Consider the following 22,248-nt stretch of genomic DNA (forward strand, 5'->3'; position numbering starts at 1 on the left):
TGCTGAGAAACTTGCATTAGTAGTCATTTGTGGGGCACTTGGGTGGCTTAGGCAGTTGAGCGTCTGACTCTTGGCTCAGGTCATGATCTCATGGTTGTGAGTTCAAGCGTCGCATTGGGCTCTGTGCTGAGCCTACTTAAAAAAATTCATTTGTGTAGCCACAGCCCACTTATGCCTAATCGCTATGCTGTTCAATAGCAGCAGGATGGGCTGGTGCTCCAGAGCTGAGTGAACTTTGCTGAGCAGGTTAACAAATTTATTTTTTTTAATAAATTAATTTTTTATTGGTGTTCAATTTACCAACATACAGAATAACACCCAGTGCTCATCCCATCAAGTGCCCCCCTTCAGTGCCCGTCACCCACTCACCCCCACCCCCCGCCCTCCTCCCCTTCCAATTTAGTACTAAGTTCTGTTTATGGAAGCCCAGAACTCTGGAACAAGGAGGCTCAGCTCACAAGACAGGGGACAGCAGGAGGCTGGGGAGGCAGGGCAGTGGAGGAGGGAGGGGAGGAAACAGGCACAGAGTGAGCCTGCGGTCTACGCCAGCTGCTCTGCAAAGCCTCACTGCACCCCCATTATTCTATTGAATCCTCGCAACAATTCATGTGGGTCCTATTTCCCCCGTTTCCACTCCAGGGTTTTAGACTCAAGTCCAAGAGTGGAACCCAGGGCCCCCTCTTCCTCACTCAAGTTCCCACCAGAAGTTGGGATTTCACTGCCAGTGATTCAAGGACCTACTTTATCCACTCAGAACTTAAGTAAAAGAGCAGAGCAGTTCCTTAAGCCTGATGTGGGGAGGTAATGTGAAAGGAGAGAACGTGCCAAAACTCTCCAGAAATAGTGAATGCCCAGGAGGTGAGCAAAGGTATTGAGAACTGGGGAACCTATTTGCCTGCATAAAAGAGATAATGTTTTTGAAACTATCAAACGGATCCATCTATACTGCATCTTCATGAATCATGATGTTCTGTGTCTCCTTACCCCACCACTCCTCGACCCATTGGATCAAGGACATTTATTACTTTTAAGAGGAGTGCAGAGACCATCTGCAATCAAAAGATCGTAGTTTAGCTTTGAGGCTATACAGAGACAGTAGTCTTAAGACCTAGCCTGAGAGAAAAAAGTTTCTTAATTCCAGAACCTACCCTACAAATTAAGGGAAGTGTGGAAGTCTGAGCCCAAAGTTAGATAAGCTGTCATGTGATAGGATTAGGGAAATGAGGTCAGGGAGGTGCCCATCCTGTGAGAAGATAGTGGTCTCTTCCAGACCTGGGGGTGAAAACAAGAAGGAAGGAGACTCAGAGAGAATGTGAATTAGAAAAAGACACTGCCTGGTGTCAGGGACTCATGCCCCTACCTCCCTCGAACTCAGCCCCAAAAATGGGAAGGTAAGGAAATTGCACTCCCAGTAGGGGAGGGAAAAAGACAAGATCAGAGGGGTCATTGCTTCACTGAAGCTCTAAAAGGACACTGTGCCTTTTGATTCCCCCATGCCCACTTGGACCAGCCAAGATAGTAAAGAAATAGCAGGAGGCTTCGGGTATCTGTCAGAACACCATCACAAAAGCAGAGCCTCTGCAAGTTCTACAGGAATAAGGCATTTCATGCTCAAGGAGAACTTACATGGATGTGGGAGGACCTGGACCTCGGGAAGGAAAGGAACGGAGAGGGCCAGAGAAATAGCCACTATCTTATCTGCCACAGCACTGACCTGAGTAAACATATCATAGTTTGCAGAGAAATACAAGAAACCATTCTTGTCTGCAAAGGGAGACCACAAATGGGGACTTCTTTTGTGCAGGATTCATGGCAATGAAGATGGAGAAAAGAGAGCAAATTTGAAAGATGCATGGAGGTGGGTCTGAAAGATCATAATGGTGCAGCTGGGGATGGTGCCAGAAGGAGCCCCAGATTCCTGGCTTGAGCCACTGAGTGGACTAAGTGCAATCTACCAAGATGGGGCCCGTGTAGGGCCAGGGCTACGGTGAGATGAAGTGCTTGCCTCAGCCACCACACACAAGGGTGTTGCCAAAAACCCTCAGTAATCAAGATAAATGTTTTAATGCAGTAATTTTTAATCAAAATTAATGCAAAACAAAATCCATGATGAACACGATCAGTATTACTGATTTTTCCTTTTGCTTTGGGCTTCAATATGGCTCAGCTTAAAATTTAAAATTCAAGTACTTTGTCCATCATGGATTTTTTTTTTTTTTGCATTCACTTCGTTTTTAAAAAAATACTTTATTAAAATTATTTGACACCTGTGGAGTTTGGTGCCCTCTTAAATGTTGAACCAGGTACAAGGGCTTCACTTGCTCTAGTTCCAGCCCTGAGGAGCAGGTCTGAGAAGAGGTCAATTAAGATGCAGTCTTGGATGCATGCTGGAATTAAATGGGATGGCAGATGTTAAGTGCCTGGACCAGAGTGGGTCTTCAGTACATGTTGTAATGGACCCGTTGGTGCCTGGCTTGAATCATCCAAGGCCTTACCATTCCAGGGACCCCAGCTGTCAACACCTGCATTCCTGCCCGAGAACTGTCCTGGCCGCCATGTAAGATATGGCAGGAGGCCTGGGTAATGAACACCCCTATGGCAGCCCTTAACCAACCATCCACTGGAGCCCATATGTAGATATCCCAGGTCCCTTGGCTCTTAGATGTGTTAATTTTGAGATTAGATAGATAGATAGATAGATAGATAGATAGATAGATCACCATTTCCAGAGTCCCCAGGGGAGATTAAGCTCCATCACCCACAGTGTTACTGGCTTGACAACACACCTCTAAGCTCTGTCCCTACCCCCACTTCACTTCCCTACCTTCCTACTGATGTTTCCCAGGATCAACTCTCAAGTAAATCTCATGTACTCCAATCTTTTTCTCAGGGCCTGCATCTAGGGCAACGAAACCAAGACAAATGTGTGTCTTTCCTTCCCTTGCCCTTTTCTCTGTGGAAATATAGAATGTTCTGCACATACTCAGAAGTCTCAGCGTGCCCTTGAAGGAGAAACCCCTGACTCCAGCACTCTCCCTGGAGGGAAGTCAGTAGGGGTAATTATCAGCCAGCACTAGAAGGCCTCCATCTAAAATGGGCTGTCTGTGTTTCTGTAATCTCTGCACCTAGAGTTGAAAAATAATTGGCGGACACCTTTCCTGGCCATTAATTCTTTACAGCAGACACTGAGCCCTTAGGGCAAAAACTGATTGTCTGCAGTTACTGCCAGCCTGGCCCTGAATTCAGAACAAGGAGCATGACTTTCCTCTCACCCTCTCTACAGACAGTCTTCTCTTTCCTCCACCCACCCCTGGAGCCCAAGAAAAGCTGTTTGCCTAGACAGGAGAAGACAAGAGCTAGCCCTCAATCCAGAGGGATGGGACTAAGGGTTGAAAGCCGTGGTGAAAATCATGAAAAGTGGAGACACGATTCATGCTTTCTTTTTAGAGAATATTTGTCCAGCCTCTGCACTTTTCCCTGCCATCACCAGCAATACTCACAACGATCTCGTGCACCAAGTACTATGTCTCTGCCAGTTTTATAGGCTCAGAGGCTCAGAGAGAGGAAGTGGCTTAGGTTAAGTGACAGAGTTTCTCCTTGTCCAAACTGCAATCAGGCTCCTCCGGACCCTTTTTCCAACTAGGCCCTGACTTCGGGGATTCTGTGTTCGTTTCTGTTGATACATACAATCTTAGCAAGAATCCTGCTAAAGTTGAACAGGATCCCTCACCGTTAATATCTGATCCTCCTCAGGGAACCCTGGGTGGCACAGCGGTTTAGCGCCTGCCTTTGGCCCAGGGCGCGAGCCTGGAGACCCGGGATCGAATCCCACATCGGGCTCCCGGTGCATGGAGCCTGCTTCTCCCTCTGCCTGTGTCTCTGCCTCTCTCTCTCTCTCTATCATAAATAAATAAAAATTAAAAGAAAATTTAAAAAAATATATCTGATCCTCCTCAATGTCCAACTACATCCCCCATCCTCCACCCCCCACCTCAGGTCTGGCTAGCCACCCTGGCCTGCCTTCAGCAAGAGTCCTGTTAGCTCACTTTAACCAGAATCCCCCTTACTCCTAGTGTTTCCTTTTTTTTTTTTTTTAAGATTTTATGTATTTATTCATGAGAGACACAGAGAGAGAGAGGCAGAGAGAGGTAGAGAGAGAAGGAGGCTCCATGCAGGGAGCCCAATGTGGGACCCGATCCCGGGACTCCAGGATCACACCCTGGGCTGAAGGCAGGCGCTCAACCGTTGAGTCACCCAGGCGTCCTGCCTGGTGTTTCCTCTTAGTAATATCCCATCCACTGACCACCCCCTGCTCTTCAGCTATAAATTACTTGTCTTTGTTGTGTTGGGAGGTGACCTCATTCTCCCTCCCCTACCACACACCCCACACCAGTCACCTCCACACCTACCCCCATGCCCCCCCCTGAATTAAGTTTGCTTATGGGTTCTTAACAAATGTCATGAACAATTTTCCCTCCAAATAGGTCACGTAAGGAAGATGTTGATTTAGACCCCGGTCTGTTTTTGATTCCAAAGGCCTTTTTCTTCCCTGTGTCATATGTTGTCTGTCTTCAGTAAACATTTCTTGAGCACCTACTACACGACAAGCCCTATGGAGCCCCGAGGAAGACAGAAAAATAGTAAGAAATATTTTTTTCTGGACCCCTGGGTGGCTTGGTGGTTGAGCATCTGCCTTTGGCTTGGGTCGTGATCCCAGGGTCCTGGGATCGAGTTCTGCATTGGGCTCCCCACAGGGAGCCTGTTCCCCCTCTGCCCATGTCTCTGCCTCTCTCTGTGTCTCTCATGAATGAATAAATAAAATCTTTAAAAAAAATTTTTTTTCCTCTAAGAGGGAGAAATAAAATCTTCCCCTATTCTGCCCATTCCCTACCCCAGGGGTCAATACCTTTTTTTATAGTATTGACAGACAGCCACAGGGGGAGATTTGAATAAATGCCCACAAAGCCAGACTATTGACTGCCTGACCCTTTACAGAGAAAGGTTGCCCTGCCCTGGTCTACACCACACCAGGCACTGAAGATACACTTAGTTACTCAACTCAACTCAACTCAACTCTAGGAGGCTCATCCTACGATTGATTACATCCATTTTACAGATGAGGAATGAGGCTCAAGGACAGGAGATTTGTCACACTGCTGGAAAAGTATAAAGTTGGATAATCCCAAAGCCCTCCACACTCCCCTTGCAGATGTCCCTTCCCTGCTCCAAATCATGTCCAAAATGTTAATGGTCAAAGTTTTGAAACACTGACACTGACACTGGAAACAGCCCACAACCCCACATCAGGAGTGAGTCACTGGGCCAGGAGACTCCACCAGACTGATCTCAGAGCTGCAGTCCGTCTGGTCTCCTATTGGATGTTTTCCTCCAGCTGGATCAAGAGGCCTTTCATGTGATAAACAGGCATTCATGTGCTAATCTGCAATCTGAGGCAGGGTAATTATTTCTGTTGGTTATATTATCGAACCTTTGTGGGAAGGGCAGAGTGACAACCCTGAGGGAAGACGACTGGGGGGCCAGCTGGAGTGGGCTGTGCAACAGAAGTGGCCCCAGGTCAGTTGACTAGAAGCCGTGTATCCATAAATTCTGATCAGGAGAAGATGGTGTGAAAGCAGAATTGCAAGGAGAGGCAGGTTGAGCTGAGTTGCTGCTCTGTTATCTCAACACTCCCCTCCACAAGCCAAAGTTGAACACCTTTGCTGGGAATACCTGCATTTCTCCGCCCAGGGCTTGATTTCTAACTGTGGGAGACCTTGGCCACACGAAGCTGGAAGTAGCCTGGACCAACACAGCTGGCCCACTGATACATAGATAATGCAGCTTCCTCCCCCCTTGGTCTGAGGTGTGTTCTGCTGGCTCCCAGAGTCCCCAGGGGACTTAAAACTGCAGATGTCACCACTGTCATCAGCCCAATCATGCACCCTTTCCTGGCTTTCTTCCCTTCCCCGCCATGTCTTCTCCCAGAGGACAGGAAGATTTCCTGCGACCACCTCCCAGATAAACTACTTGCACTTTCATCCTGTCTTAGGATCTGCTTCCAGAGGAATCCAAACCAAAGTAAGCCCCAAGAGTTCGTCATGCCTTCTCACCTCAGCTTCTCATATGACTGATCTCTACCTCAGCGCTGGGAGCTAGGATCAGCCCCATTTTTCAGAGGTGGAGACTGAGGTGCTCATAGAGATTAGGCAGTCAGAACCCCAACCCGCCAGAGACTGGCAAGAGCCAGAGGCTCAACAAAGGTTCCTGGTGGGAATGGATTTGAGCTTGTCTTCTCAACCACAGATTGAAACTGTCCCAGACCCAGGCTGAGCCCCAACTTTACAGCCCATTCTACTCCAGCTCCTGCTCACCTCTCCCCTATAGCCATTCCCCCAGAATCCTCCATCAGTGAAGACAGCTGGAATGGAGTCAGAAGTTACTTCTAGAATCAACGTGTCATAAAAGATAGAGAACTCAGAGTTCTTAGCTTGTAACAAGTCGATAAAAATGATCTCCATGGCTACCTTGGGGGAATAAATGGTGTGGATTAAATTTGCATTTATTAAACAGTAATAGCCAACATTTATTAGTGCCTACTGTGGTGCCTCTCCCAATCAGATGGGGACTCCCAAATGTAGGGCATGGGCAGTGAAAGCCACCCATAGCAGAACAAAGGAGATAGAAGTTTACTGAACACTCGGCAATGGAGGTATGGGGACAGGCCAGCAGAGGAGAGGCCCCAACAAAGAAGGAGTGGATGGGGGCTGTCTTTAAAGGAGGGTGAGGAGGTGTGGGAATGCATGGAATTTCCCTTTTCTGGTACTGTGCCTGGTTGTAAGTAGCCCGTTGGTCAGTTAGGGCCGTAACTGATGATATTGTGAGGTGGGTCCTGATGGTCCTGTCTGGATTCAGCACTGGGGGTCACTGTGGGCCCTTTTGTCTTGTTCTATACTTCATTGCTCAAGTCTGTTGCCTAACAGCAGCCTCTATTCCTACTATGTGCTAGGTGCTATTCTAAAAGCTTTACAATAATATAACTTTTTAAAATGCTCACTCTTGGGGTGCCTGGTGGTTCAGCTGGTTGAGCATCTGTCTTCGGCTCAGGCCATGATCTCAGGATCCTGGGATCAAGCCCCCTCACTCCCCCTTGGGCTTCCTACTCGATGGGGAGTCTGCTTCTCCCTCTACCTCCACCTGATGCTCCCCTGCTTGTGGTCTCTCTCTGTCAAATAAATAAAATGCTCACTCTTTGAGACAGAAACTATTATTTTTTTCTATTTTACAAACAAGGAAACCCAGGCACAGGTTAAGAAATGTGTCTAAGGTCACACAGCGAGCAGGTGATGGAACTGGAAACAGAACCCACGCAATCTGGCTCCAGAGATACGCTTTTAATCCTTGTTAAAAGATGGACAAATGCAGAAACTAATAGAACATTGTATGTTAATTATATTCCATTTTTCAAAAAAAAGAGTAAAAAAACGAATGAAGGCATATTAAACACTGTAAGAGTTTGAGTAAAACCCTATTTGAGTCTGGCAGCATGAAGCCAACAGTGGTTAGGGGTGCTCCTCCCACAGGTTAGACTGGAAGACATACGGAAAAGGTGGGGAAACAAAAAAGGAAATTATTTGGTGGACTGTAGCCTAAAGCCTGATTGGCTTTCTGAGACAGCTTTTCCCTAGTGTTTACCTCATTTGGGAACGCCTTCTTGACTGTGGTTGGTTATCCTTTGGGTTTCGATTTCTTAACCTTAATGTATTTAAAGGGTTGGGTTTTGGTTTGCTCACATAGGCCACCAAAACCTTAGAGCCACTTCCAACATAAACTCCTGCTGAATTGACTTAATACCACCTCCATTAACCTGTGCCTGTGGCAGAAAGTGAGGCTACAGATTGTTCCTTTGTAGTTCTGAGTAGTAGTCCATTTTGCAAATATGCCACCTTTTGTTTACCCATTCACCTGTTAGATATTTGGGCTGTTTCCAGTTTGGAACTCATGGCTAGAGCTGCTATGAATATTCCTGTCCAAGATTTTTCTGGTTTGTGCAAAGGTTTTCATTAATTTATTTTTAATTACTGAGTAATACATGAATGCATTTTCTTTCTTTTCTTTCTTTTTTTTTTTTAGTTTATTTGAGAAAGAGAGTGCATGAGTAGAGGGAGGGGCAGAGGGAGAGGAGGAAGGAGCTCAGCCTGGGGCCTGACATGGTGTTCTATCTCACAATCCCAAGGTTATGACTTGAGCCAAAACCAAGAGTCAGACGCTTAACCAACTGAGCCACCCAGGCATCTCAAAAGCATTCCTTCTCTTATCAAAACAATACAGAAGGTAAGGCAGCCTGGGCGGCTCAGCAGTTTAGCGCTGCCTTGGGCCCAGAGTATGATACTGGAGACCCGAGATGGAGTCCCTCATCGGGCTTTTTGCAGGGAGCCTGCTTCTCCCTCTGCCTGTGTCTCTCAGGCCTCTCTCTCTGTGTGTGTCTTCCATGAGTAAATAAATAAATAAAACCTTAAAAAATAAAATAAAATCTTAAAAAAAACAAAACAACACAGAAGGTAAAAAGCAAGGCTCCCTCACATCTTGCATTGGCAATGCTTCCCAAACTTTAACATGCGCACAAATCCTCTTGAGAATCTTGTTTATTCATTTTGATTCACAAGGTGGGGTAGAGACTGAGATTCTGTGTGTCTCACAAGCTCTCAGGGATGCTGACAGGGGCAGGGACTCCCAGACCACAATTTGAGTAATAGAAGGGCCCAAGCCAGTATTTCTCAAAGCATGGTCACCTGACCATCTGCATCACAGTCACACTGGAAGATGCTGAACATGCACATTCTGAGGCCCTGCCCTGCATCCTCTGAGGGGTGGAGCCCATATACCTTCATATTTAAGTGGTGCTCACTAACGTCTGAGGACCACTGCTTTGGGTGTACAGTTTTCAGAAGGGCTGATTGGTCTGTCTTCTTCCTGGTTGTGCCCCCGAGACTAGCCCAGTGCCTGGGCCATGCCTTTTTTTTGTTTTGTTTTGTTTTGTTTTAAGACATATTTTCTCTTACTCTGCTAGGATGTGGGTTCTACACCCTGGGCACACCCCTGGATGCTCTGTGGCATATTGCAGTTCCACCTGACCCTCTGTCCTATGATATTAGAGGGCCACCATTTGATGATGCAGCTTTTGCTGCAGAATAAAGGCTGTAGTGATAAGCATGAGTGTGCAAAGCATTCAGGAATATGTTTCAGCCTAAACTTGTCCAAATAACAGCATGTAGAACTAATGATGGGAAAATGTCTGCAAGCCACAGCCCAGTGTTAGGCAAAAGAACAGAAACCCACAGGCACCAGCTCAGGGGGGGGAGATCTGGGAGGAGAGCCCAGCATTGCCTCCCACTGGACTCTGACAAGCATCGAGACCACAGTATACCTAAAGTATGCCATGGTTTCTGCAGTATTTGTCTTCAGAGTTTCCCCATGGCCTCATGCTCTTCACCTGACCTGTGGCCAACTAGGACTTTCCTCCTCAACACTTCTGTCTCCCAGCTGCCCCAGGAACTGAGCCTATCTGCCTATAAGCACTGGGTTTCCATTCTGCTACCTCATCTGTTTCCATTCTCAAGGCAAACATTATTTGCCACAAATGGGCTATTCCAGAATCCCAATTTGGTTCCATGCAGCAAGAGAGGTAGGGCTGAGTGAGGAATTACACACCAGCCACCCCATCTATGCCAACAGCTCTTAACTGGTGTGGAGAATAGCAGGCAAGTTCAGGCAAGACCAGGGGGGCAAGGTTAGCTCTGAAGGCCCAGCTGAAGAAAGCCACAAATGAGTCTGACCACAGGCTGGTCAGCAACAGCCAGGGTGACAAACAGACTTGAAAGCAGTTCCCAGGAGAGATGTTTGGAGGACTGCAGGCATTCAGCCAGAAGAGAGGACTTGAACATCTGGAAGACCTAGGTGTGGTGGTCATTTGAACAGCCTCAGGGACACAACCAGGACCAGTGACTAGACAATTCAAGGGAGCAATATTTTATTCTCTATAAAGAATTTACTCAAAATGAGAGATGTCTGAGAATGGACTTGGGTGTCTGGTTAGGCAGTGAACTCTCCACCACAGGAGACATTCAAGTAAGGGCCAGAAAACCTCTGGGTGAATAGGTCTTGACAATCAGAAGATTTAGATTCCGGGACCTTCAAAGACCTCTCTCTGAGCTTCATTGAGACCTGGATGAGGCATCAAGTGGAATTTGTCCATCACTGTAGTCAAGCCAGTGGCCACCAGATGGCAACAGAGCCCCATCTTCCCAGTCAAGGAGCGCTTCGTTTGCAGAAACCTAATTGGAAAACAAAACCAAAATAAATAGTTAACTGATTTAGACAAAATGACATTCATAGGCAAAGATTATGAATCAAATTCTCAAAAGCTTTAGTCCTCAACACAACCCAGAGGGCTCCAGGTCAAGTAAGTCACAAATTTTTTTGAGAGTGAGCATCCTTTTTTTACAAAAATTTCCATTGAAGTACAACAAACATATAGTAAGGTACACAAATCATAAGTGTATAGCTCAATGAATTCTCATAAACAGGGCACACCTGTGTAACAAGAAACAAAGTATTATCAGAACTCCAGAGGCCCCCTTTCTAGTCACCACCCCCCATCTGACTTCTAAATCCATAGACTAGTTTCACTTGTTTTTCAGTTTTACAGACAGGGAATCAGATGGCATGGATACCTCTGGGTCTTGCTTAGACGGTTACGTGATGAGATCCACTGATTTTGCTGTGTGTTGTAGTTCCATCTTGTTGCTGTGCAGTAGTGTGTGGTGTGAATAAACTGCAATTGATTTGTTCATTCTCTTGTTGATGTGCATTTTAGTGATTTACAGTTTGAGGGCTGCTATATATAATGCTGCTATGAATTTCTAGTACATTCCTTATGAAGAGCATATGTACACATTTTCTTACTGAATTGCTAGGTCACAAGGCTAGATGCTAGCTAGCACACTTTCAGCCTTAGCTTTAGTAGACATCACCATACAGTTTTCAAAGTGACTGCACCAACTGACCTTCCCACTGACAATGTATGAGAATTCCTGTGGCTCTCTGGCCACACCAGAATCCTTGATCTGCATAAGTTTGGGTGAAAGAAATGGGGGATCTGGAATGAGCATCCCCACGGATGGTCTGAGCATCTGGGCAGCAGAGGTGAGTGGGCTTGAGCCAGAAGGAAGAGGAGTCTATCCCATCAGCACTCCCTGATGAGCCCTTCAGCAATGGTATCTGCGGAATGGAGAACTTCACTCCTTGAGCTCAGAACAATTGCCAGAGCAGTGCTGTTCTCACTGAGCCCTCACCGCATGGCTGGCACTTTCCTCAGCGCTGGGGATGGAACAGAGAGGAAGCAGACATCATCCCTTTGCTAACTAATGAAGCTCACGTTCTAGCGGGGGTGGGCATGGACGGTAAATAAATGTATGTAATGAAAGTTCTGTAAAGAAAAATGAGAGTGTAGAGGAGGAGTGCTATTTTATTATTTTTTATTTTTAAATATTTTACTTATTTATTCATGAGAAACACAGAGAGAGGCAGAGACATAGGCAGAGGGAGAAGCAGGCTCCATGCAGGGAACCCGACATGGGACTCGATCCTGGGACTCCAAGATCACGCCCTGGGCCAAAGGCAGGTGCTAAAGCACTGAGCCACTCAGGCATCTCCAGGAGTGCTATTTTAAAATGCAGACTACAAGGTGATGCACCTGAGCCCTATGAGGATGTCTGCATCAGATAGACAAGAGACAACAAGCCTTGGTGAGGACACAGACAATAGGGCACTCTCTGCACTGTTGATGGGAAGGCAAATTGGTGCAGCCGCTGTGACGGTGAGAAAATGAAGAGATTTGGGTCAAAGGTACAAACTCACAGCTATAAGATGAATAAGCCCTGGGTATCTAATGTACAGCATGGTGACTATAATTAACAATTAATAACACTGTATTAACATTGTATTAACAACTGGAAAAATGTTGAGAGTGGATCTTAAGTGTTATCACCCCACACACAAAAATGGTAATTACACGAGAGGATGGAGGTCTTAACTAACCTTATTGCAGAAATCATTTTGCAACATATGTGTTGAAGCATCACATATTCTCCCTTAAACTTACTTATGCTGTTTGTTAATAATATCCCAATAAAGCTGGGGAAAAATAAAATATAAAAGAGTAAAATAAGTGGTCAGAGGAATGATAAGTTGAGTTTGAACAGAAACCAGATATGAAGAAACAAACCACAGGAAAAGAGAGCTGCAGGTACAGGGAGCCATTCAATGCAAAGGCCCCGTGGTGGGTGTGTGCTTGGCACATTCAAGGCACAGTAAGAAGCAGGTAGAAGGAGTTAGGAATGCTGGGAGAAAGTTAGCAGAAATATGATTATGTAGGACCTACCCTCACTGATGTTCAAAGATAACCACAAACCCAACCCAACATGTACATATAAACTCATAAAGTGTTGGGGCTTGAGGGGTTGAGGTGGTTATTGTTGTTTATTAAAATGCAATCATCCATATATTATCACTAGCCTTACTTAACATAGCTATCTTTGTAAGTCCGTAACAAGGATTGGGGTAGGCAAACTTTTCCTGTGAAGATCCAGCTAGTAAATATTTGAGACTCTGTGGGCAGACAATCTCTGTTGCAGCTGCTCAATACTGCTGCTGTTCAGTCCAGAGCAGACATGGACTACACCTGACTGAGTGCGTATGGCTATGTTCCAACAGAATTTTACTTACCAGATGGGTGGCAGGCCAGATTTGGCCTAAGGTGGTGGTTTACAAACTCTGACACGTAGCTGCCCTGTTATATTCCCAATGCCAAGAGCAGTGGCTGGCACATATAGGCAACCAATAAATATTTGCTAAATGAATAAATCTAATATTTTTTTAGTGGTTACAGAGTATTTCATTGCTAGGTTATCATCCTAGGGCCTAAGATTTTACAAACTAATCCTCTTATCAAAAAGATTTCTATGCGGGATACCTGGGTGGTTCAGGGGTTTAGCGCCTGCCTTCAGCCCAGGGCCTGATCCTGGAGATCCGGGATGGAGTCCCACATCAGGCTCCCTGCATGGAGCCTGCTTCTCCCTCTGCCTGTGTCTCTGCCTGTGTCTCTGCCTCTCTCTCTCTCTCTATGTCTATCATGAATAAATAAATAAAATCTTTTTTAAAAAAGGGAGCTTGGATTATTTTGGCAACACTCAATTCAATATTGCAGTTGGAAAGTATCTTTAATCTCATCACTTCTGAGGCTCTTTCAATCCTCTGCTTCCCATCTCTTTCAAACTACGCCCCTGAAAATTTCCATTCCTGAATTGTATCTCTGCAGCAATCCCTGCTACATTCACTCCACTCCATGTAAACACACTTGAGTTGCCATGTTCACCCAAATCCATTTGGGATGACAGCTTCTGGAATGTTAAAATTTTCAGACATTGTACAGCAAAACTTATCAGAATTCAGTTTACACCCACTTCAAATCACATAGTACTTGGAACTGAAAACCACAGTATGTGCCCTAAACTGTCCTTTACAATCTGAATAATTGTGGATTCAAAGTTATAAACTCCCTTCTGGAGTAGACTAAGGTCACTCTCTCTCTTTCTCCTGCTAACAGATTTCTGCAGTTACCTTCACAATTTTAGAATGAGCAGTAGAGTGATCTTTATCTGCCACAATTGTACATATCTAAAGAAATGAGCTCCTATGCTATACATACATCGATCATTTCTCCTTTGAGTTGTTCTTCCAAAATATCAACAGAGGTGAATTAGGACATCAAGACTCCACAGAAGGCACAGATGGCCCAACGCTCCCTTCAATGAGGATACCTGAGACTGTCTCCTCTTCTGTAGCTGGTGCATTAGGGTTTTTTTGTTAAGAGTAGCCAATGGGGGGGATCCCTGCGTGGCTCAGCAGTTTAGCGCCTGCCTTCAGCCCAGGGCGTGATCCTGGGGTCCCGGGATCGAGTCCCACATTGGGCTCCCTGCATGGAGCCTGCTTCTCCCTCTGCCTGTGTCTCTGCCTCTGTGTGTGTGTGTGTGTGTGTGTGTGTGTGTGTGTGTGTGTGATGAATAAATAAAATCTTAAAAAAAAAAAAAAAAGAGTAGCCAATGGGGCCTGGGGTGGTGCCTGGCTGGCTCAGTTAGTGGAGTGTGTGACTCGATCTCAGGATCTTGAGTTTGAGCTCCACATTGGACGTAGAGGTTACTTCAAAAAAAGAAGAAGAAGAAAGAGTGGCCTTTGGGCTCTGGGAAGAGAGGTGACAGGAAGCAGAGATGACATCACTGCATCTTTCTCTTCAGGCACATGAACTACAAAGAGTGGAGGCGACACCCCATTCCCCATCCTTTAATAAGTACTACACCATTACCTTCCCAAAAGTAACGTTCAGTCCAACCAGCACGGTATCAGTGCCATTTCCTAATTCACCTCTTGCCCATGATGAATTTTAACAATTTAAAAAACATTGACAATTTGATGAGTGAAAAAGTCTCACTATTTAATTCTCTTTTCCCTGAGTATATCCCATGAATTTTTAAAGATCTACCTTACATTGTATTTATCTAACTTTAAGCACAGACCCTAATAACCTTTACCACTAGATGCCAGTATTAACACTTCTCCTCTGGTCGGACAACCAGCTAGTCTCAAGACTTTGCCAAAAGTCCCCTGGAGAGCAAAATCGCCCTCTTTCCACCAGCTGAAGAATATTAAGGTTGGACCACTCAAAAAGAGCTGGAATATTCGCAAATACCTGAACAGCCAGTGTTATCTCACTGATACTGTCTCCTCTCTTGGCTTCTGTGACCCCGTGGTCTCCGTTCCTTCCCCACCTCTCTGCTCCCTCATTCCCAGTCTCCTTTCCTGTAGTCAAGTCTCAGAATACACGAGGGCCTTCTCTCCACTTAAACTTACTCCTTCGGAGTTTTCATGTAGTTCTCTAGGGAATCCCTGGGTGGCTCAGCGGTTTGGCGCCTGCCTTTGGCTCAGAGCGTGATCCTGGATCCCGGGATCCAATCCCACATCAGGCTCCCTGCATGGAGCCTGCTTCTCCCTCTGCCTGTGTCTCTGTATCTCTCATGAATAAATAAAAATCTTTAAAAATAAATAGGGCAGCCCCGGTGGCCCAGCGGTTTAGCGCCGCCTTCAGCCCGGGGTGTGATCCTGGAGACTCAGGATCCAGTCCCACGTCGGGCTTCCTGCATGGAGCCTGCTTCTCCCTCTGCGTGTCTCTCTCTCTCTCTCTGAATAAATAATCTTTAATAAAAACAAATAAATAAGCAACTCTAGTGATACACCAAAAAAAAAAAAAAAAAGATGTAAATTTCTGCCACATAGAACAGGTGCCTTCCAACCTGTTGGGGGAAGAGATGGCGCTGGGACACACCGGACTCTCCATCCCAGGGAGAAAAAAGAGCGCACGTCTGCTGGAGGGCTGTCAGGTCTTGCTCGACCTTCTGGGGCCAGAGGCTCTCTGCGAGCACGCACGGCGAGCGTGGAATGACCACGTACACAGGAATCTACAGGTGACCCCAGCGGCCAGCGCTCCCAGAGAGACCCACGGAGGCAGGGGGGGCTGTGCCGCGGGGCGGTCGAGGCTGATAACGACTCTGAGTGAAGCCACCAGGGATGGAGGCCAGTGGGGCTGCGCGCTCGCAACACCATCCCGGCCGGGCCACCGCGACCGCGGAGCTGGAGCCGGCGATCCGGTGAAAGCAGCCAACCAACGGTACCGGAGCGCGCGCTCCCAGCCCAGCGGAGCGTGAACCCACCGGGGGGAGGGGGGGAGGAGCTGCCCCGCTCTCAGGAGCCAATCAGAGGCCACGGAGGCCTATTACGACAACCTCAGGAACCAATGAAAAGCGAGACCCCCCCCCATAGCCTGCCTCCCGGGCGCCTGTCCCGGGAGGATCACCGGAAGAACTTTTTTAGAAAGTGCAAATTAGGAGACAAGTCCGTGGCTCCGCGGCGGGGCGCTGCGTTTACTAAGATGGGTGTTGAGAACCGTGTGAGCGAGCAGAACCGCGCTTCCCCGAAACTCGCGGGCGGTGGGATCGCAAGTCACCCCCAAGCCCAGGGCTCCAGCGCGGGAGGGTACGTGCTGCGCGCTGACGTCACGCGCCGGCCCCGCCCCCCGCCCGCCCGCCCTTATAGCGTAGCCCTGGCGCGCGCGCACCATTGTGTGGCTGGACTCGGCCGCCGCTGCGGTGTGAGGCGCGTGTTCGGGCTCTCGCCGTCGCCGCACCCGCACCGCGGCTTTCGCCTTGCGGCCCGCCGTTCGGTAGCCAGCCCCCGGGGCCCCTGCCCGCCACGAACATGCCGCGCGTCTACATAGGACGCCTGAGCTACAACGTCCGGGAGAAGGACATCCAGCGCTTTTTCAGTGGCTATGGCCGCCTCCTCGAAATAGACCTCAAAAATGGGTGAGTCGGGCCTGGGCGCCCGCTTCCGCCCGCAGCGCCCTGGGTCTGGCGGCAGCGGGGCCCGCCGGACGGAAGAGGGCCAAGGCCGCGGCGCCGCGTGGCAGGGCCGCCAAGATGGCGGCGGCGCGGGGCCGCGGGAGCGCGCGCGGGGGGGTGGGAGCGCGCGCGTGCGCGGCCCCGGCCTAACGACGCCCGCCGGGCCCCGGCCCTCGCACCGCCCCCAGGTACGGCTTCGTGGAGTTCGAGGACTCCCGCGACGCCGACGACGCCGTTTACGAGCTGAACGGCAAAGAGCTCTGCGGCGAGCGCGTGATCGTGGAGCACGCCCGGGGCCCGCGCCGTGACCGCGACGGCTACAGCTACGGAAGCCGCAGTGAGTCCCACCCCCCGCGCGCTCCGCGTCCTTGGGACCCTGGGGGGTGGGCGCAGGCCAGGGTGGGCGGGGTGGGGCCTCCCAACCCGGGCAGGCGTGGCGACGCGGGTCCTTTGACTGCAGTGTCCCCGGGCCCCGCTGCCTTCACGCCTGCCCGGGGCAGCCACGGGACGCCGGAGCGCGGGGATTGGGTTGTGGGTTTTGCCTAGCCAGGGTTGGGGTGTTTGGCGGGGGGAGGGTTCTTTAATTTTATTCTTTTAGTTTTTGGTTTTTGCTAGGTTGGGAGGGGGGTGGTTTGAGCCCCTGTCAGCACTGTCGTGGGCTCTGCCCACGGAGGAAGTGAGGCATGGTTGTATTTGTTGTATCCCCCTCGCTTACCTGACAGTGCCTTAGCTAGAAATGTGAATGCGTTAGCGTAGAAGTGTAAGGGCAGGCCGGGTGGAGGGTGGGGTGGGGCGGGGCGGGGTGGAGGGCTGGGTAGGGTCAGGGGAGGGATTTAAAGTTTAGGTCTTAGAGTTATTAAAATTGGCGGGGGCCAAAGAAAATTTCGAAGCAATGTGGTATAGTACCACAAAGTATACTTAAATAAGCTTCATGCTATATTTGAAATAGTTGGGGCATGTTCTTGGGAGGAGGCGGGAGGGGTTTGGTTATGTGAAATGTTTGATGTTGAAATTGTTGCATGTTGAATTCAAACTTTTTAACAAGTCCTTGATGTTTCAATTTGAAAGTGACCAATGGGGCTGAGGCTGTGTCCACTGAGGCTAAGATGACTGCCTTTCCTGATTGGCCTTGGCTTTTCCATACATTGTGTGACCCTTGCCCTATGACCCTTTGGCTGACCTTACCGGAAGCCATGACGACAGCAGCCTTTTGCCATTAGACGCAGGGTGATGGTGAGGATTCCAAGGGTTAGACAAAACTGGTTAATCTGAACTAGGTGACTGTTACCTTGCGTGTTTTGTGGCCAAACCACCACCAAAAACCTCACACTGTGATGTAAGTACTTAGTGTAACTAGTAAACATTTTTGTAAAATGTAGAAATGCATGTAATCAGTTAAGTTTTATATTTTACAATGTTCTGTAAAATAAAACTTAGCGAGGTAAATTGAATAAAGGAGCAGTCACTCTCTAACAGATTGTAGGAGAAGTTTAGTTGGATTTAGTCTATTTGACTTGCCCTTAATTTAATTTATGGCAAATCACAACTGTATCGAAGGTTTAGCAATATAATAGCAAAGTCCTACTCCAGTAAATAAAAGTTGATATGTTTGTACTAACTTTCAAAAAACATGCATCCCTATCATTACAAAGCATCTAATTATTCTCTTCATGTGATAAAGGTGGTGGAGGTGGATACAGCAGTCGGAGAACCTCTGGCAGAGACAAATATGGACCACCTGTTCGTACAGAATTCAGGCTTATTGTAGAAAATCTTTCTAGTCGTTGCAGTTGGCAAGATTTAAAGGTATGTGCTGTAACTTGAGATAAAAATGATATGGCAGATGTTTAAAAGTTAGGCCTTTGTTTTACTTTATCTCTAAGAATCAAGTACAGTATGTAGATCTTTACATTTCTAGGTTTAACCCTCCTTGTTGCTCTTTTAGGATTTCATGAGACAAGCAGGTGAAGTAACCTATGCGGATGCTCACAAAGAACGCACAAACGAGGGCGTGATTGAATTCCGTTCCTACTCGGACATGAAGCGTGCTTTGGACAAACTGGATGGTACAGAAATAAATGGCAGAAATATTAGGCTCATTGAGGATAAACCACGAACGAGCCATAGGCGGTCTTACTCTGGAAGCAGATCAAGGTAATTGAAGAATTGGGAGAGGAAGGAAACAGTATCTGCCAAGAGCAAAGAAAAATCAAATGGCAGTATTTGACTTCTTAGTTGAAATTAGTTCAATATTTAGTCTCTTTTTATAGTAAGCAATTATATTTTGTGTATTTTTTTGGTAAACAACATAAAAGTTTGAGCTGTGAGATGTATTGAGATTAAGATTTTTGTATTGTTTCTGGTTATAGGTCACGGTCTAGAAGAAGGTCACGAAGTAGGAGTCGTAGGAGCAGCCGCAGTAGATCTCGAAGTATCTCAAAAAGTCGCTCCCGGTAAGTAATAAATTGTTAGGTCATTTTTCTGAATGTTACTGCACTTGTATGTTCTGCCAAGGTACTGAAAAAAAAATCCGGCTCTTCTTGTCCAGATCCAGGTCTCGGAGCAAAGGTCGATCACGTTCTCGATCAAAAGGCAGGAAATCTAGATCAAAAAGCAAATCTAAGCCCAAGTCTGATCGGGGCTCCCGTTCGCGCTCTCGAAGCAGATCTAAGGAGTATGAGAAATCTCGAAGCAGGTCTCGCTCTCGATCTCGTTCCCCCAAAGAAAATGGAAAAGGTGATATAAAGTCAAAGTCTAGGTCAAGAAGCCAGTCTCGTTCAAATTCTCCCCTTCCTGCTCCACCCTCAAAAGCACGTTCTGTGTCCCCTCCACCAAAAAGAGCTTCAAGATCCCGTTCTAGATCTCGTTCAAAGTCCAGGTCACGGTCCAGATCGAGTTCCAGAGATTAACCTAGAACTCTACATTCTTTGCACACTATTATGGAACACTTTCCTACTTGCTTAGGCAGTTACTCTTCCATGTTTGTACTTGGCCTCTTCTGCAAGAGGAATCTCCTGAAAATGGGGGCACACAGAAATTTGATTTGTGGCCAAATTTGATGGAAAAAAAATGAGGTTCTAAGGAAATGGTGGCATGAAGACCCTCTCCCTTCTTTGTAGAATTAAGATAACTTTGATTTTATAGCGTTTGAGCTAAAATAACTTTTGTAAAGATTAAGCTCATTTAGATTTTTTTTAAGTATTTCAGCAGGATCTGCTGCAGGGGTTTTGTTGTTTTGTTTGCTTACTTTTAAATTAACCGTTTCAAGCTTTGAATACCTAAGGCTTTAGAGGGAGATCCCGATTTTCAATTATGTTGGCTTTTTATAAAGCTTGAGTTATGTAAGATTTCAATAAAAATTTGCTACCAAGATGATTGCCTTATTGAATAGGTCACTATCAAATTCCTTTAAATATTGATAATTTGCTTTTTGTGAAAACAAAATGTAAATTCTACGTAAATGTAAAAGAAGGCAAGCCTCAGACCAGCAATAAATTATTCAATTTGGATAACATTTTGTGCTGTTAATCAAATTTGCCAAAGTCCTATCTGCCCCTTTGAGTTAAGTTAAAAATAAAAAATATTTTGTAGTTAATTACATGATTTTGCCTAAATTAGTAGATTTTAAATGAAACTTTTCAAACAAATTCGATTGAACTGTTGAAGTAGTTCTTACCACTTGGGATCCCATTTAGCCTAGTTATCCCACTTTCTGGAAGTGGTTAGTGTGATAAGTGTTTTTGTTAGAGTATGGTTCTATGGTCTTTAATGTTTGTTATATAAAAATGGAAGTAGCCTTTCTTCAATTGGAAATTTAGCATATTCTTGTTCAAAGTGGAAAAGCAAATACTGCATTTTCTAAGCTGGCAGATCATTACATTTAACAGGCACTTAACAAGTTGCTTGGTAAATCAATTGCTGATTAAAATTCTACCCAACAATCAGTCTTTGTAGTTGATGAGGTTATGTGATAATTGGTTAGATCATTCTTGTAACTTTTCCAACATATGGTTGGTTTGAAAAGAATTTACATGGGTAAACCCTAAACTTTCTGTACTTTCTTATGAAGTGTAATAATATGCTGTGGAAGCCAAATTACACTGCAAATTCATAGGCATTACTGGATAACCAGTTAGTTCATATATCTATAGGCCTCATTAGTGGAAATTGCAGTTTAAGAAATGAATTACTTTATCTTTTGTTCAAGTACTTTAATTTCATTTAAAAGCACTCATTAACCTTGGTTTGAAACCAAGATGTAGGTTGACTCAGCTTTTTTATTTTCTAGGAGCTGTCACTGTGAGGTATCAAGGGCTGGGTTGTACTATATAGGAGGGCATGGTGGTACGGTGTTCATCATGCCACAGGTGTGACTAGAAAGCATGGTAATCTAGAGTTGGTTTGTGGGTTCAAGTATTCCAGAAGGCATACCTGATAAAATGAGGATGCTTGAAAAAAAATTGAGTAAAAGATTTTAGGTGTCAGAGTAGTTTGGCGTACTTGATAATGAGTGAAAAGACTTGTTTTTGAGAAATTTTTGGGCTTCCTATTATAAAATCTTAGAGCTTACTGTTAGGACTACATTGCCCCAAAAGGTTGATGCTTCATCCATGACCTTATTTTCTTCTAAATGTAAATATTCATCTGAAAAATGGGGTTTTTTGGATTTGAGAGTAGACACTGGTGTCTGCAGTCCTAGTTCATTATTTTGCTTTACTTGAAAGAACAGAAATTAACAACTCTTACCTGAAGAGGGGCATCTCCAGCTGCCTTTCAAAATTTGGTTTGAGAATTGGCTTTGACCAAAGTTCTCTTGTTTTCAGGGAAAAAACAAAAGCTTTTAAAACCACAGCCTTTTAAAAAGGAAGAGGGGGGAATATCACAGTGTGAAATTTGACTTTGTAATCATCCTTCAACTGGGTTTTCTTGTGTTAGTGTAACATAACATGATCATAGGCAGGTTTTGTCTACTCTGTTAGCTGCCCCCAAAGTGGGTATTTGGTAGGTAAAAGCCTGCACCCATAAGTTTTCTGATAATAGCAAAGACCAACTTACTGAAATTCTAGTCCTAGTCCTTACCTGTGGACCTCTACATCATTAGATATGCTAAAACACTAGAACACCGGCCTACGAGAACAGAGTTGACTGAAATGTTTAGTTCCTTGCTAACTTTGGAGTAGAATCTGAGAGTCTACAACATGCCACGTGTACATCTGTGGCTAGAGTATGAAACTGAGAGCAAAAAGAAGCAAGCAGCATCTTGATTCCCCTTCCTTTACCTGATAGTGTTGATTGACACGCCATAGTGCCTTTAAGGCCAGTTTGAGTCCTACCAGTTCCTGTGATTTATGTTCCAGTCCTGTGTTGTTAATTACCTTCATCTTGGTATCTTCCCCACTTTGTTAACCCATTTTTTGCTTTATTTCCTCAATAAAATGCTTACTGAGGGAAAGGCTTGTTTTGAATTTATTGTGTATTCCCACTTAATGCCAGATATTTGGCAAATGGTTTTTTGAACTAAACTTGCCACTGACAAGCCATTCCTGACTTGCATAGGAGAAAAAGGTCTTGTTTTCAGTTCAAGACCTGTGTTGAGGATCAGCATAGTGAATGGTTTATCTTTGGCAAGTCTTAACTGTTGTGCTTGAATGTTACCCATTAAACGGTAAGAGTGAGCCATGAGTTGTGATGGTAGGGTGCCTGGCTGGCTCAGTGGAACATGTGACTCTTGATCTCAAGG

General features: G+C 46.0%; 1 protein-coding gene and 2 long non-coding RNA genes across 4 annotated transcripts; 1 reads left to right on the top strand and 2 right to left on the bottom strand.

The window, feature by feature from the left end:
• Positions 1–2,165: 2,165 nt before the first annotated feature.
• On the bottom strand, positions 2,166–6,512 carry LOC140618482 (uncharacterized). Its single transcript, XR_012018613.1, has 2 exons — positions 5,489–6,512; positions 2,166–2,387 (listed from the first exon to the last, which is right to left on the bottom strand). It is a non-coding gene; the product is annotated as an uncharacterized lncRNA (long non-coding RNA).
• A 3,498-nt stretch (positions 6,513–10,010) lies between these two features.
• Positions 10,011–16,145, bottom strand: LOC140618484 (uncharacterized). Its single transcript, XR_012018614.1, has 2 exons — positions 15,405–16,145; positions 10,011–10,331 (listed from the first exon to the last, which is right to left on the bottom strand). It is a non-coding gene; the product is annotated as an uncharacterized lncRNA (long non-coding RNA).
• A 62-nt stretch (positions 16,146–16,207) lies between these two features.
• Positions 16,208–21,960, top strand: SRSF6 (serine and arginine rich splicing factor 6). Of its 2 annotated transcripts, XM_072801067.1 has the most exons (7): positions 16,208–16,472; positions 16,697–16,845; positions 17,577–17,844; positions 18,190–18,314; positions 18,454–18,662; positions 18,878–18,961; positions 19,057–21,960. In XM_072801067.1, the coding sequence occupies exons 1-3, from the start codon at positions 16,366–16,368 to the stop codon at positions 17,726–17,728; spliced, it is 408 nt and encodes a 135-aa protein (XP_072657168.1). In that variant the 5' UTR covers positions 16,208–16,365; the 3' UTR covers positions 17,729–17,844; positions 18,190–18,314; positions 18,454–18,662; positions 18,878–18,961; positions 19,057–21,960. The 2 variants fall into 2 exon arrangements, with proteins under 2 accessions (XP_072657168.1, XP_072657167.1); XM_072801066.1 differs by lacking the exon at positions 17,577–17,844 and having other exon boundaries at positions 16,213–16,472.
• Positions 21,961–22,248: the final 288 nt, after the last annotated feature.

Source organism: Canis lupus, chromosome 26, assembly GCF_048164855.1.
Source record: "Canis lupus baileyi chromosome 26, mCanLup2.hap1, whole genome shotgun sequence".
Classification (NCBI taxonomy): domain Eukaryota; kingdom Metazoa; phylum Chordata; class Mammalia; order Carnivora; family Canidae; genus Canis; species Canis lupus.